The sequence below is a fragment of the Pleurodeles waltl genome, chromosome 7 (assembly GCF_031143425.1).
Source record: "Pleurodeles waltl isolate 20211129_DDA chromosome 7, aPleWal1.hap1.20221129, whole genome shotgun sequence".
In the NCBI taxonomy this organism is placed as follows: Eukaryota; Metazoa; Chordata; class Amphibia; order Caudata; family Salamandridae; genus Pleurodeles; species Pleurodeles waltl.
Genome location: NC_090446.1, coordinates 1303697550 through 1303710512, shown reverse-complemented (window position 1 = coordinate 1303710512; position 12963 = coordinate 1303697550). Strand labels below are relative to the sequence as shown.

The 12963-nt window shown below is 41.0% G+C and overlaps 1 protein-coding gene across 1 annotated transcript; it reads right to left on the bottom strand.

The window, feature by feature from the left end:
• Positions 1 to 673: 673 nt before the first annotated feature.
• UBE2S (ubiquitin conjugating enzyme E2 S) lies at positions 674 to 12614 on the bottom strand. The gene is made up of 4 exons (XM_069200617.1): positions 12443 to 12614; positions 9739 to 9886; positions 6352 to 6542; positions 674 to 1181 (listed from the first exon to the last, which is right to left on the bottom strand). Exons 1-4 carry the CDS (start codon positions 12443 to 12445, stop codon positions 894 to 896), a joined length of 630 nt encoding a protein of 209 aa, XP_069056718.1. The 5' UTR covers positions 12446 to 12614; the 3' UTR covers positions 674 to 893.
• Positions 12615 to 12963: the final 349 nt, after the last annotated feature.

Below are 12963 nucleotides of genomic sequence, written 5' to 3'. Positions count from 1 at the left end.
GTGCACCCCATGACCAGAAAACAGATTTGACACTTTGTTTATATATCACCCACACCGTTTCGGCACAAATACTAGGCAGGAGAGACAGTCCTCACTCCAGTGGTCGACTAAAAGGCAAAGACTGCACACCGAATGTGTGCCTTTCTGGGCATACTTTTGTTGATAACTTTTACAAAATTGAAACAGTCTTTTCCATCAACCTTCCCACCCCCACCCCCTTTTTTCCTGGCATTCTCAGTGGTCCGTCAGTGGGAAAGCCAACTTCATGTGTTCTGCGATGCTTCTTCTTTAAATATCTCACTCTGTCGGCTCGCTTCCCGATTTTCTCATAATTCTTTGAAGTTCCTCATTAAGCTGGAGACATCTCCATGAAAAACATCCTGACCCAACGGCAGAAAAAAACAGAATCTGAAGATGGTGAACTCCGCGGAGACATCCAGAAGAAGTGCGACTACATCACAACAAAACACCAAATGGTACTTTCGTTGATGTCCAAAAGAAAAAAGTAGATAGACAAACTTTTTTTTTTTTTTTTAAATAGATGAATAGTAGATAATCCGGACCCAACCACTACATGGCAGAATAATGCACAGGCATGTGAATCCAGAAAGAGATTCACGCTGCAAAACTAGTGATTTGCTATTATATATAAAATAACCACAAGACCAGACTCTTTAGAAAAAAAAGGACTTTAATAGATTTTATAATTTAAATAACTTAATATTGCAAAAAGAACTATGACAAAATTTTTTAAAAACGTGAGGAAAATGTAAAAGATAAGTTTTATTGTGTTGCCTCAAGTCCTTCCTCCCATCCCGCCTTGAACCCAAAGTTGACACACTGAGTTCACTCCATGATCTGGAAACCAATACGTGTGATCAAACCTACTGCACCTAAAGCCTCCTCAGAGCCCTCTTTTTGTCAGTCTTCTTTTTGGCCGCTAGCTTCTTGTCCCTGTCACCAGCATGCTTCTTGGCCATAGGCCCGTCCCCATTGATGGCTCCAGAAGAAGAGCATGGGTCAGTTGGGTCCTTGCAGCGTAGGCTGGTTACCTGCGCATGGATTTCCGTAAGGAGACGGGCACGACTGGCATATTCTTCATAGTTCTCAAGTAGGAGACGTCCAGCCTCCTCGTTCAACGCAGACTCCGGGTTTGGGTGAATCAACAAACACTTTATTGTCTTGAAAGAAAAAAAATATATATACATTAATTATTTGCCAGGTCTGCAATGATACAAACATACTCATTAACAGATACCCTGACAAGAACGAATACTCTATTGCTCTGAATTATTCAGCCCAGCGTTTTGATCAGAAATTCCTTTTCTAATAAATTTTGGTTTTACCGACCATAGGTGGAGCAATGCGCTCACTAGAAAATGAAGGGTAGGTTCACAATGCCTCTGTTAAGAGAATCTTTGAAAGTATCATTTCCTCCGATAGGGAGAGGCTGTTTCGTGTTATTTTATTTTTAATTCCACCCTTCATTGCAGGGAGGTGAGTGGTTCACATGTGAATGTAAAGTGGTTTCAACAACCTAAACTATTGTTACAGTTGAAAGGTTTCATTTTCAATGTGAACCGATCCAAGTGTTCTGCAGTGATTATAAAGCAATTTCACACTATGGTTGAGGGGGTTGAAGAATCGTACCAAATAAATGTTGCAATACTGTGACCTCTTACAGATTCTTGTTGTTACTTAGTGTCTATGTAGTAATGCTTAGGCAACTGTTTCCAAAATAAATGGTGGTACTGTTCCTGCCCCTCCCCCCCCCCCCTCCAGTGTCTCAGCTTTATTTCTCATAATAACAAAAGAAGCAAAGTCTTTGGTAGCAGGAAACAGTACATTTGTTGTTTGTGTTCTTTTTATTAACCTTACTGCTGCTCTGATAAAGAGTGCCTCCACTACTTGCAGAAATGAGATATGATCCTTTCTAGGTGGCATCCCCCCCACCCCCCAATCAATACACAAAGGGCCTCATTAAGAGGCTGGCAGTCACAAGGCCACCAGCCTCACTGTGCCACCAGAACAGCACATTGCAAATTAGGTGGGTGGACCCGCCTAAAGACCACCACCACCACTGCCAGTCATGGTTGTAGCTAGCCAGGATGGCGGTAAACTCAGCGCCGCCTGGCTGATTACAACCTTGTTCCCCGCCAGCCTTTTCATGGTGGGGACACCACCATGAAAATTCTGGTGGAGAACGAGTGTTGGGGGCCACAGGGGAGCCACTTGAACTGCCCGTGGGTCTGCCCCACTGACATCCCCATTCCACAATATCTATAATTGAGCCCACCAGCTACAAACATTTAGAATAGTGCATAAACCCCAGTGTAGATGTGGGCCGAAGTGCCACCTGTCAACTAGGCCATATGAATCAATGTGACAGATTGCAGCGCATTCACATTTCACTTCGACCCACAACTTGATGGAACAATGGGCGGCTGGATGGAAGAATATTCCCACTCAAAATTAGTGGAATGACCCATTTCACTTCTGAGTAACTGCATAGTCATAGTGGGTGTACAAAAATCATCTTTTCTGCATGATCATTTGACATTTTGCTGGACTCTAACTCTGCTGGATTTAGAACTGTTTTTCAACTTTGCTACCCAGTAAAAAAAAAAAAAAAGACAATGCTCTCAACTACTAGGAAATAGTTATTAAAAATCTAGATCAATGGTGAAGTTAAATTTGCAATAAATATTAAGCAAAGGTAACTTTTAGAAAGTTACTGCTGTCTGAAGATTCTGGAGGCTAATTTGTATTGGCTCTCCTAGGGAGGGATTAGACGCAAATGGGAATTGAAAAGATGTGGCAGGGTCAAATCCTGCTCAACAGAGCTGCAGAGCCACATGCAACACGTGGTGCACCCTTGGAAGGGCCAAACTTGAAAGGAAGGAACAGTAAGTAGGTCAAGACATTTCTTGTAAATGTACTATCTGGTCGATTGAGGACTTTGCTTTTGTCCTACCAGACACCTATTTAGGGGTTTGTTGTGGGTACAGTGCCTGTTTACGGGCGAGCACAAAGTGCTCCGTCAATTGTGTAATCTCTCTTTAGGCTTGAAACCACGCCCATGCCACATCAGTCACTTACATTGGTTCGTGGGCTTGCCTTTTAAAATCTGCTTGCTTTTATTTTTGAAAGGCATGCATACGTCATGCCTTTTCCTGTGTTTAGCCAACGTAAACAGCACCGGCAAAGCACCAAAAACATATGCGGCTCAATGTTTTCAGCCTGGAGTCTGGACTACTTTATCTGTTTATCTTCCACGCAGCGCAATCACGCTGCATTTTACATAGCGCGATCTGCATTTTTTTTTTTGCTTTGCAACGCTAATACCTCTTACAAATGCGAGACCGGTTGCATTGAAAATGCTTGTTTACACTAGATTTAAGTGTTACGCGATGGGGAGGCCATTAGGAGTACCACAATACACTCCACACTCACAGCCCTGGTTTAGTGTGACCAAGACTTTCGCTATCTTGAAAATTCCCCGACATTGCACTTTGGGCCAGTCTGCAGCAACACAAACTGGACCACATGTGAAAGGTTGGGAGTGAACCCATCCACTGGCTTGCGCTAGGAATAAGTGTGGCACCTCCAGGTACACACTTCAGAACACTTCCTTGACATCTTGAAGATAGCATGACGCCTGCGACTGGAAAAGAGCCCTAAACAACTGGTCTGGCTCCATTATGTACCCAGGAAAAAGTGGACTCCAAGATTCAGTTGCCGGATATCTTCTGTGGCTACACTGAAGCTGCAAGAGGGCTTTACCTGTAAGTATCCAACTGACGCGCTATGGCGAGTGAGATTTTATCAGGTTGAGCTATTTTTAGGACCTACTGGTCCTTTCTGGCGAGTGAACTTGAGGATTCGCTTCTTTGCGGGGATGGCAGGCCACAGGACAGACTGGCACTTTTCTGAATGTGTTATTCTTCCACATTCCCTACCCTGCTGCCCACATGCAAGCTTCCCTCATATGAAGTTTTAGAAACTTGTGAATGAAACCTGAGGGAGTTGAAGTGGATGCTGGATTACTACAAGCGGCTGTACAGAAAAATGTGTCACTGCAGTTAAAAAAAAAAAAAAAAGTGATTGTATTTTTGTTTATTTGCACGACTAATAAAAACTATTGTAATCAACAAAGAAAAGTTAAGGCTAGAGCACAGACAATTCACTGAGTGCTCTGAAAAGTAAGGAGAATTATATGACAATCCTGCTGAGTTACATGAAGTGAGAAAGAAAAGCTGGTGGATGCCATTTTTTCCTAACAAAATGTAAATGCCTATAAATGAAGTGAACACATTTAGTAGTTAGCGAAGCAAAGTGAAGCACATTTTGTTTGTAATTCTGAAGTTTGGGGCATTTTAGAAACAAATCAAACAACTCTTGGTGATGCACAAATATTCACTGAAACCAGATTTCCACACATCATTTGTCTGGAATATAGTTTAAGTAATAAAAAAAAAATAATAAAAAAAAAAAGTATGTCTGTGCCAATTTAGTGATCATTTCAATGGAAAACGTGATATCTGCAAATAATGCAATACCAGACGATGCTCTATTGAATTATTTAAATAAAAGTGTCTGTCTCATGCCCATTAAAACTACTTGGGTTGCGAAAGTCACTCCTACTAAAAACGGTATTCTAAAACGGTTGGAAAGTACGGCTTTATTGTGTGGGAATTTTCTGGGACGCCCACTCCTGTGTAGGTTAGCAAATCATCTTCAAATTTCTCCATTTGAGAATGAATCACATGGACTTCAGCAGCACCAGATTTTAGTTACCCTCATAACTTATATGAAAGCAGAAAAATTACTTCATTGACAAATGGCTTCCGATTTTCTTTCCTACATATAATAACCAAGCAAGTGAGATTAATTTGGCCACTAAGACTAGGTGACGGCTAAATGCAAATCAATATATAAAATCATAGAATTCTGGTCCAAGCTTCACTTTCAGAATGGGCCATATTTCATCACAAAACTAAGGCAATGCTACTGGGAATGATTTTGGGTGGGGGGGTGGGGTTGCGGGGGAGGGGTGGTAGAGAAGGAAAAAAAAAAAAATTGCCACCTACATAACAACACTACCCCCTTCTATCCCATCTTACGTGCTTCAGGGGGAAACCTCGCCTGGACACACCATCTTGCCCTTTACTTCCCATCTAACAGCTCTTCAACCACGACAGCAATCCCACTGTTTGCATATAATTGTCTGCAGTTCTTCCTCCTTTCCGATTGGAAAGCCAACTCCTCTGGTGCGTCTGCAGTGTCTAGCCTCATTATACAGACTATAATAGCTTTTTCAACAGGTATAGCTGGTAGTTAACATCAAACTCACTGCCCAGAAACATTTGCCCTCCTAAGTGAATGACTCAATAAGAACAATTATTAATAAAATTGCAAAGAAAGCTAAGAAACCAGTTGGGAGGGCAAGTACTTTCTATTACTAACATGGACAGCGTTCATCATGCAAGATGAATCTCAATTAACAAGTCTCGAGTTCCTAATTTGCATCCCAAATCTTTCAGGAATGGATACAAACAGCACTATCCCTCAAATACTGAGAATAAGATGCAAATCACACTAGGTGATCAGGATCTTCAAACTGCTGTCACTCCCAGCACCGTGCCGTGTCGGTTGTAATAAGGAGTGCAAAGCTCTGACAAAGAGGATTGAAGTTTCTACAGTCCCACTTAAAACCTATATTTTGGTTCCCAAAAAAAAAAAAAAAAAAAAAAAAAAAAAAAAAAAAACAGTAGATGAACTTGTTATGAACGGTCAGAATGCTGTCAGTTACAGCAAAGACAGCCAGTCGCTAAAGTGGGCTGACCGACTGCCTCATACAGTAGGATTAGTGGATGGAAGGCAAACGAGAACAACATACAATAATTGGTGCAGAGGGATAGCTGAAAGCCTCTCTAATTACATTTAAACTGTAGTAAAATTAAAATGTCTTTGCTAGCGTCAAACCAAGTTATAGAAACCAGGTACTCATGACTATAATCGGGTGTAGACAGACTTTATTGTGCATGCTATGTACTTGAACTGCTTAATGAGTGGTGCACTAAAATCACTAAGTACAGTAAAATATTCTCAGCATGTCTGAGCCTAAGCATCTCTTCACCTCGATATGATGTAGCACGCAAGGAGAACTGTGATGTACAATTCAATACTTAATTCTGGATTATTTTCACAACTTCACCTCCTAACCTCTAGTGAGCATTTCCGTATACCATCCTAGATTATGTAAACATACACACTCAAATGCAACACCCGATGCTCTTAAACGTTAGGAGTTCAGCCAATGCCACTGAAACTCAGAGGCTAGTTACTCACCAACAAAACATGCCTAATACCCAGTTCTGCTTTCCAGTCTTTTTTTAACACATTGACACAGATTTCTCCATTAGATCCAACATTGGGGTGAAATATCTTTGTGAGAAAATAGCCTTTTGGTGGAGAAGCAGGAAAATCCTTCCCCAAGATGAGTTTCATTCTGAACAATCCGCCAGCATAAGGTGTGCCCTCTACAATGAAAGGAGATAACATTACTAGGCTGCAATACACAAATGGAAAAGAGGGTGCAGCATAGTGAACCACTGCTTACTTTTTAAAGTTTTCAAACAAGTTATACAGGGAAGTCAACATTAAATACAGAATTTTACAATAAGTACATATCTCTAGAAATATTCAATTTTACAAAACTGAAAAGTTTAACCTACATATAGCCTAAAATATTTTCTATGTATTGATTTTTCTTTATATGGATTACAAACGTAAAAGGAAAATAAAACAGAACACAATTGATCAAAAGGAAGGTTTAAAAAAAAAAAAAAAAAAAAAAAACACACAACACACAGACCCCAACCTCATGTCTACTCCATGAACAAGACTATTTTAAATACAATGTTTCAGAAGGGGACTACCCAACCGGGTTACTAACCACAGAGCTAAAGACTTCTAAACTATCAATATTTGTTCTACCTGCATTTAAAGAACAAATGGTCCAAAAATGTTTTGACTTTATTACCGTCTTTGTGAGCATACATACTTTACACAGTGCCACAAGTTAAATCAGTTTGCTCTGTGCCATAGCTACCAGTGATTCGAGCCCAGGTTAATTATTTGACTCTGAGGGTTCAACCTAATAAAGATTGCGATTATTCTTTGAGGTGCCACGTCACTCAACCCAAATAGTAATCCAGTTTCTTAAATGGGGATTGTCTACATTACGTCTATAAACAGTTAGAAATCACCTTGATTGGCAAATCCCTACTATAAGCCATGATCCTTAGTATCAGATTTTACCAGGTGTAAACTCTGTACCTATTTACTACCCCTTTAGGCAAACTCAAAAAACATTTGCAACTGGCAGCCTGCTTAATGCTAGCACAATTTTAGAAACAAGGCCTAAGCCCTCCATTACCTGTTTGGTGGTCAAAAGCGTGGTCTGCTTATGAAAATAAAATGTAAGAGCATTATTACATAGCACACCTTATATATATATATATATATATATTTTTTTTTTTTTTAAGAGGGCACCTTTCCGAATCTTGATGAGGAAATACAGGGGATGCACAACAGGCAGGCTGTCCATTCTTCAACGTTCAGGAACCGGCGGAACGTCCTCAACATCCGAGTCCGATCCATCAGATGAGGATATGTGAACCACAACCCCACTCCAATCCAATCATAACATTAACATACATGCAATGACCATTCACTCTGCTGACCAAACTTTGGATGGTTTCTACCCTAGCAGAATTATTACACAAGCGCTGTAGCCGGTGATTCTTCTAACTAGCATGTGGGAAGGAGGGGGTGGCCAGGGTGGGCTTTGTTTATATGGGGATGAAAAACTGTTAAACAACAGAGTGCTCAATGGCGTTTGTGCCTGGATCAGGAATTACTTATGTTACTGATATGTGCTTGGCCATCTGGGAGCTGCCAGTGAGCTGTATAAAAACGAAAGTTAGTTATGGGGTTGTAAGCTCATGTTTTGGAAGGTTTGCAGGTTGAATGAGTTGTGTACACGTAAGCTAGTTTGGGAAGAAATCCAGATGTACAACTGCTTTTTCTTTTAACTGAAACTCATCTAGCCTACAAGGACCGAGCGCTATTTAAGCTACTTGGGTATAGTTTAATTATGTGCACTTCACAGACTGTCTCGATCCGGGGGGGGGGGGGTAGCTTTTTTGGCTGACAGGCAACTGGATTGCGAGGTACTAAAAACATTGGTTAATTTTAGGGGTAGATGGGCTATTGCGCAGCTACAGCTCTGTGGTATCAAGTAAGTATTCTGCACAATATACGGCCCTAAAACAGATTATCCTGAGATTATAGATTGGCTGACTGGAGCTTTTAGAATGGTCCGATGAGCTTGTTGCCTGGGTGACTAACTGTGTAATGGACCATCGCTGTCCTAGAGTCACCTCAGACCATTATCCTGTTTAGCTATCACTCCAACTGCAAGCTGTAACTTGCTTGAGAGACAGGTTTTCTTCTCCCTTGACATTTGCTTAAGGATCCAGACTATATATTGACTGTAACGAACCAGCCGACGGAGTATCTTCAAATCAGTATTGGTACAGCCTCCCCAATTGTAGTCTGGGATGCGATGAAGGCATTTGTGCAGGGGATCACCCAGCAGTTTATTTATTGTCAGAATAGAAGCAAGTCACAGACTCTGCGGTTGCTGTCCCAGGTAGTAGGGCAGTTGGAGTTATTGCATGCAGAGGACAACGATCTCAGGAAACTGCATCTCGCATAAATTGGAAATCGAGCCAAGTTAGGGAGGGAATTGAGGGAGAGGAGTGCGGCCAGATTTACTAGACATTGTCTGCTTCAAAAGGGGCATGATGAACAAGTAGGGTGAATCCTGGCACATCAAATTGCAGATAGGCAGTCGGAACTTCGTATCCAAGCGGTGAAAAGGCATGGATGGACTACAATATACAAGCCCAGATGCGATAGTGGGGCATTTTGCCACTTTCTATCAGGATCTTTATGGTCCTGGTGGGACTATTGACGAGCTGGTGTTTAGGCAATATCTTAGGGACGTTGAGAGATCTCCTCCTGGAGATATATGTTTTTTCCCGCTCTTCAAGAGGACATTACGACTGTGGAAGTCGATAACGCAATATTGGAGTTAACTACAGGGAAAGCTGCAGGAGAAGATGTCATTCCGTGCTGTAGCCATTTATGATGCATACCTCCCAACAAAAGTCAAAGTATAGTTACTGTAAAACATTGATATGTCTCTATGATGTATAGAATGTTACACGTGGACATGAATAAAAAAAAAGTAACAGGATGTGCAGCTTCTGACGGCAAACGATGGTTACAGTTCGAAACTGAGCAACCAAAGATGCTGCTATCATCGCCTATATTAGCCTTAAGTTGTAACAGAAAAGGCCCGAGTGCAATGGAGGTTGCTACAGACTACAGTTAATTACTGCTGCACTTTGTGTTAGCTACTACACAGGGCAATGGCAATACAGTACAGGTGTGTATAATTTGTTTGCATAAGGAGGACCAGTATACCACAATTACAGTGACAATTAGCAACGCATGCACACGAAAGTAAGTATAACTTTGTTAGATCACAGCTGAGTGATGCATACTACCCTACAATCCCTTTCTAGTAATAACACTAATACGTTTCCAAAGTACAGTTCATGTGTAATAACTATGGGGAAAAAAATAAAGATTTGTACTGTTTACCTGGTCCTTCAATAGTGACTTGCACATCTGTGATATCCTCCTCATTTGGGAAAAGTTTGATTCCCTCTGGTGGGTCCGATGTTAAAGTGGAGACTTCCTTGTACACCAGGCGGATTATATGTGGAGGCAGGTTCTCAACGTTTGAATTCTAGGAAGTCAAAGTAACTTTTAAAGTGCATGCAACAATTCAAAAACACGATACTGTTTGCTGTTTAAAGGGCCCTACCAACAGAAAGTTGCGTGATAACCTGCTATCTTTGTTATACCTTCTCTACTAAGTCACGAATGAGGCTGTACAATATTGTGGTCACTGATGGGACTCAGCTGGCAATTAGGATGAGCAGAGAGGAAACTACTCGTTTGGGTATTCCCTTTCGTATCCTATATTCTGCTTTCAACATTAAACTGACATCTTTATTCCCATAAACGGCATTTATGAATCCTAGTAAGCGCACACCGCCAAATGTAACAGATACCAAGTAAAGAGACTGCGTAGGGGTTAAATCCACCTGCTGAGTGCCATTAGTAGTCCGTCTCTCTTAAAGGTAGGGCCATTGGAATTACGTGATTCCGCAGCTGCTGGTTTGTTTTCCGCACATTTCTAGGTTTGCAGCATTTAACAAATATTCATCACCTACAGCATAATCTGCAAATGTTTTTTTTTTTTTTTTTAATGGTTTCTAGTGCAAATAGACCAAGTTACTAAAATCATGACAACGTCTTCACACGCAGTGAAAGAACCTTCGCAACGGTTAACTTTCAGGTGCTTATTTATATAAATAATTGTTAAACTTGTACTAATTAGGTGAAATGTGTGTCCAGACGGTGGTACTATGTGTAAAAATTACAAAACTATGAATACTATTGAAAAATGTGCAGCATTATGCCTCAAATTATTGCTGCATAATTCCAGTGACCATGCCAATAGGATTACCAGCCTGCTAAAAAAAAGGGCAATGTCGCAAGTGTGCAGTTACCAACGCTTTAAGTCGACTGACCATGCAGGGTGCAATTGGTAGCACATGATGCATATTTTCTTTGTATATCCACACAAATCTCTTCAGAAATACATCTTCAAAGTCGCACCTTTCACAGGTTTCCAGACATAATCGAGGTAATATTTTGTGAATCCTTGTGCATAAGCATTTCCAGCTGTTTGACTATATGTGCTGTACAATCAATTGTACAGCAACAATTGTTTTGAGGAAATCTCACTCCCCCTCTTTCCCTACTCCCTGAAACTATTAGTAGACACTGCGCAGAACGCAAAGTTTTAACTGTTTCATATGGAGGAAATATATATGAACCGAGACCCTACCCGGAAGACGAATGTATTATTTTTTTTTAAGCGTTCTGTGAAGTGTCCATTTGTAATTTGTGTATGTATACTCATTGTCTCTTAATACTGTATCATATGCTCTAATTTTCACTGCACATACTGTACCGTTATTTGATGTGTGAAATAACTAATTAGAAACAAATACCAAAGTGGATTTATAAAATATATATTTATGGCATGCAATAGATCGAGACGTGATCGGACTAGTCAGACAATTTATTTAGTTACCTTTCAACTATAAGCAAGGTATTGATACGAGTCCCAAGAGACAACTGTTTGGCTTTCGTAGTAGCCTTGGTCCCCGTGGGCACATGGGGTGTCCTTGTTCTAAACTTGAGTTTGTAGGCATTCTCAAGCATTCTTTAGAAGTTACACAACACTATTCCCACTCTCTAACACTTATACCTTAACCAAATATGTTTTACGTAAATACAATTCCTAAATGGATTTCAAATGTTATAGTTTCAAGAAATTAATATTCTCCAGCACCAAAGATCAGTCACCTGACTAAAAATGGGACCACTGCCAGCGTTTTTTTTTTTTTTTTTAACAGTAATGTGCACTGCTCAAGTCATTTGTATCAATCACATAGAAACGACCATTTCTGGGGTACCATACACAGCTACAGAAAAAAATTGTTCCTATGAGGACCTAGTTAACGTCCTGCCTTTAGCACTACATTTACAACATCAGAGGCCAGGAGACGCAAGAGATAAGCCACGTTATCATTCTTCACTGTTCCTCGTTTCATACAGTTGACGCAACCTAGTCACATAGACGAGACTATTCTCTTAGTCAAATAAGATTTTCTAGTGAACATTAACAAGCATCACAGCATGTAACAAATGGCTGCATAGCCAGTACTCCGGAAATATCAAACTGCTCTAACCATGGATGACCGACAATTTACCAATCAGACGAAGAAACGTATTTCTGCCGTAGATCAAAATAAACGTTACAAAGCGCACACACACAAGACGTAACGCTCTTACACAAAAGTGTATGTAGCTTGCTAGGCACGGTTATAGTACTTCTATGGTATATTTAGAAACAGCGGACTTTCTACTGAAACAGCATAGGAGGTAACTCGTATTATACTTGTGCAAGTCTTGCCGGTCCATTTGAAGCCTACTTCAAATAGACGTTTAAATAACAGAACGAACATACTATGTGCTCTTGCGAAGGGTAACTACAATACCAGTGTCTCAACCCATTTCCTTTCGGGTAGCTGAGAATATTTAGGACACATAGGTATGCGATTAATTAAAGCACAACCCCACACAGTACTTTTTAAGGGTCATCGCCCAACTGAGAACCACGAAGGATCATCATTCGCAAAGCGCATCCCAATTTCCCAGAACGTACCATCTCCGGGACTCAGAATCTTCTAGAACACCGCTGGCCGTGCGGGAGTTCGGCGCCTTCTTTGTGATGAAGGTGACCACTATCCGCGACTTACACGGACGGTCTGTTAATTCAGCCTAATGTCCGTTGTCCGTTGCTGATCTTTCAACGGATATCATTTGACCATAATTTTAGCACTTCCGGTGGCAGAACAACCAATCCTAAAGCTGAACATATTCAGAGAGTACTGTGTGAGTGGGCGGTACTGCTAATGTCTAAAACTACCTGCTATTGGATCATTTGAGGGACATCAACCCAATCCTAGTGCGCCGTATAATAGTTACAAAGTGCTAATTGGTTGCGTTGTACGCACGTGTCTTTGCATGAACCGTCCCCGCCCCCGACAGTGGCAGTTCGGTTTGGTATGGGTACTGCGGTGGTGAGTTTAGTCATGTTTTAGGTAAAGACGGTGCCTTTTATTATTAGCAGTTTTAGATTACGCGAAATGGAACCGAAGGTATTGGAGCGGTCTACGCGAGTGC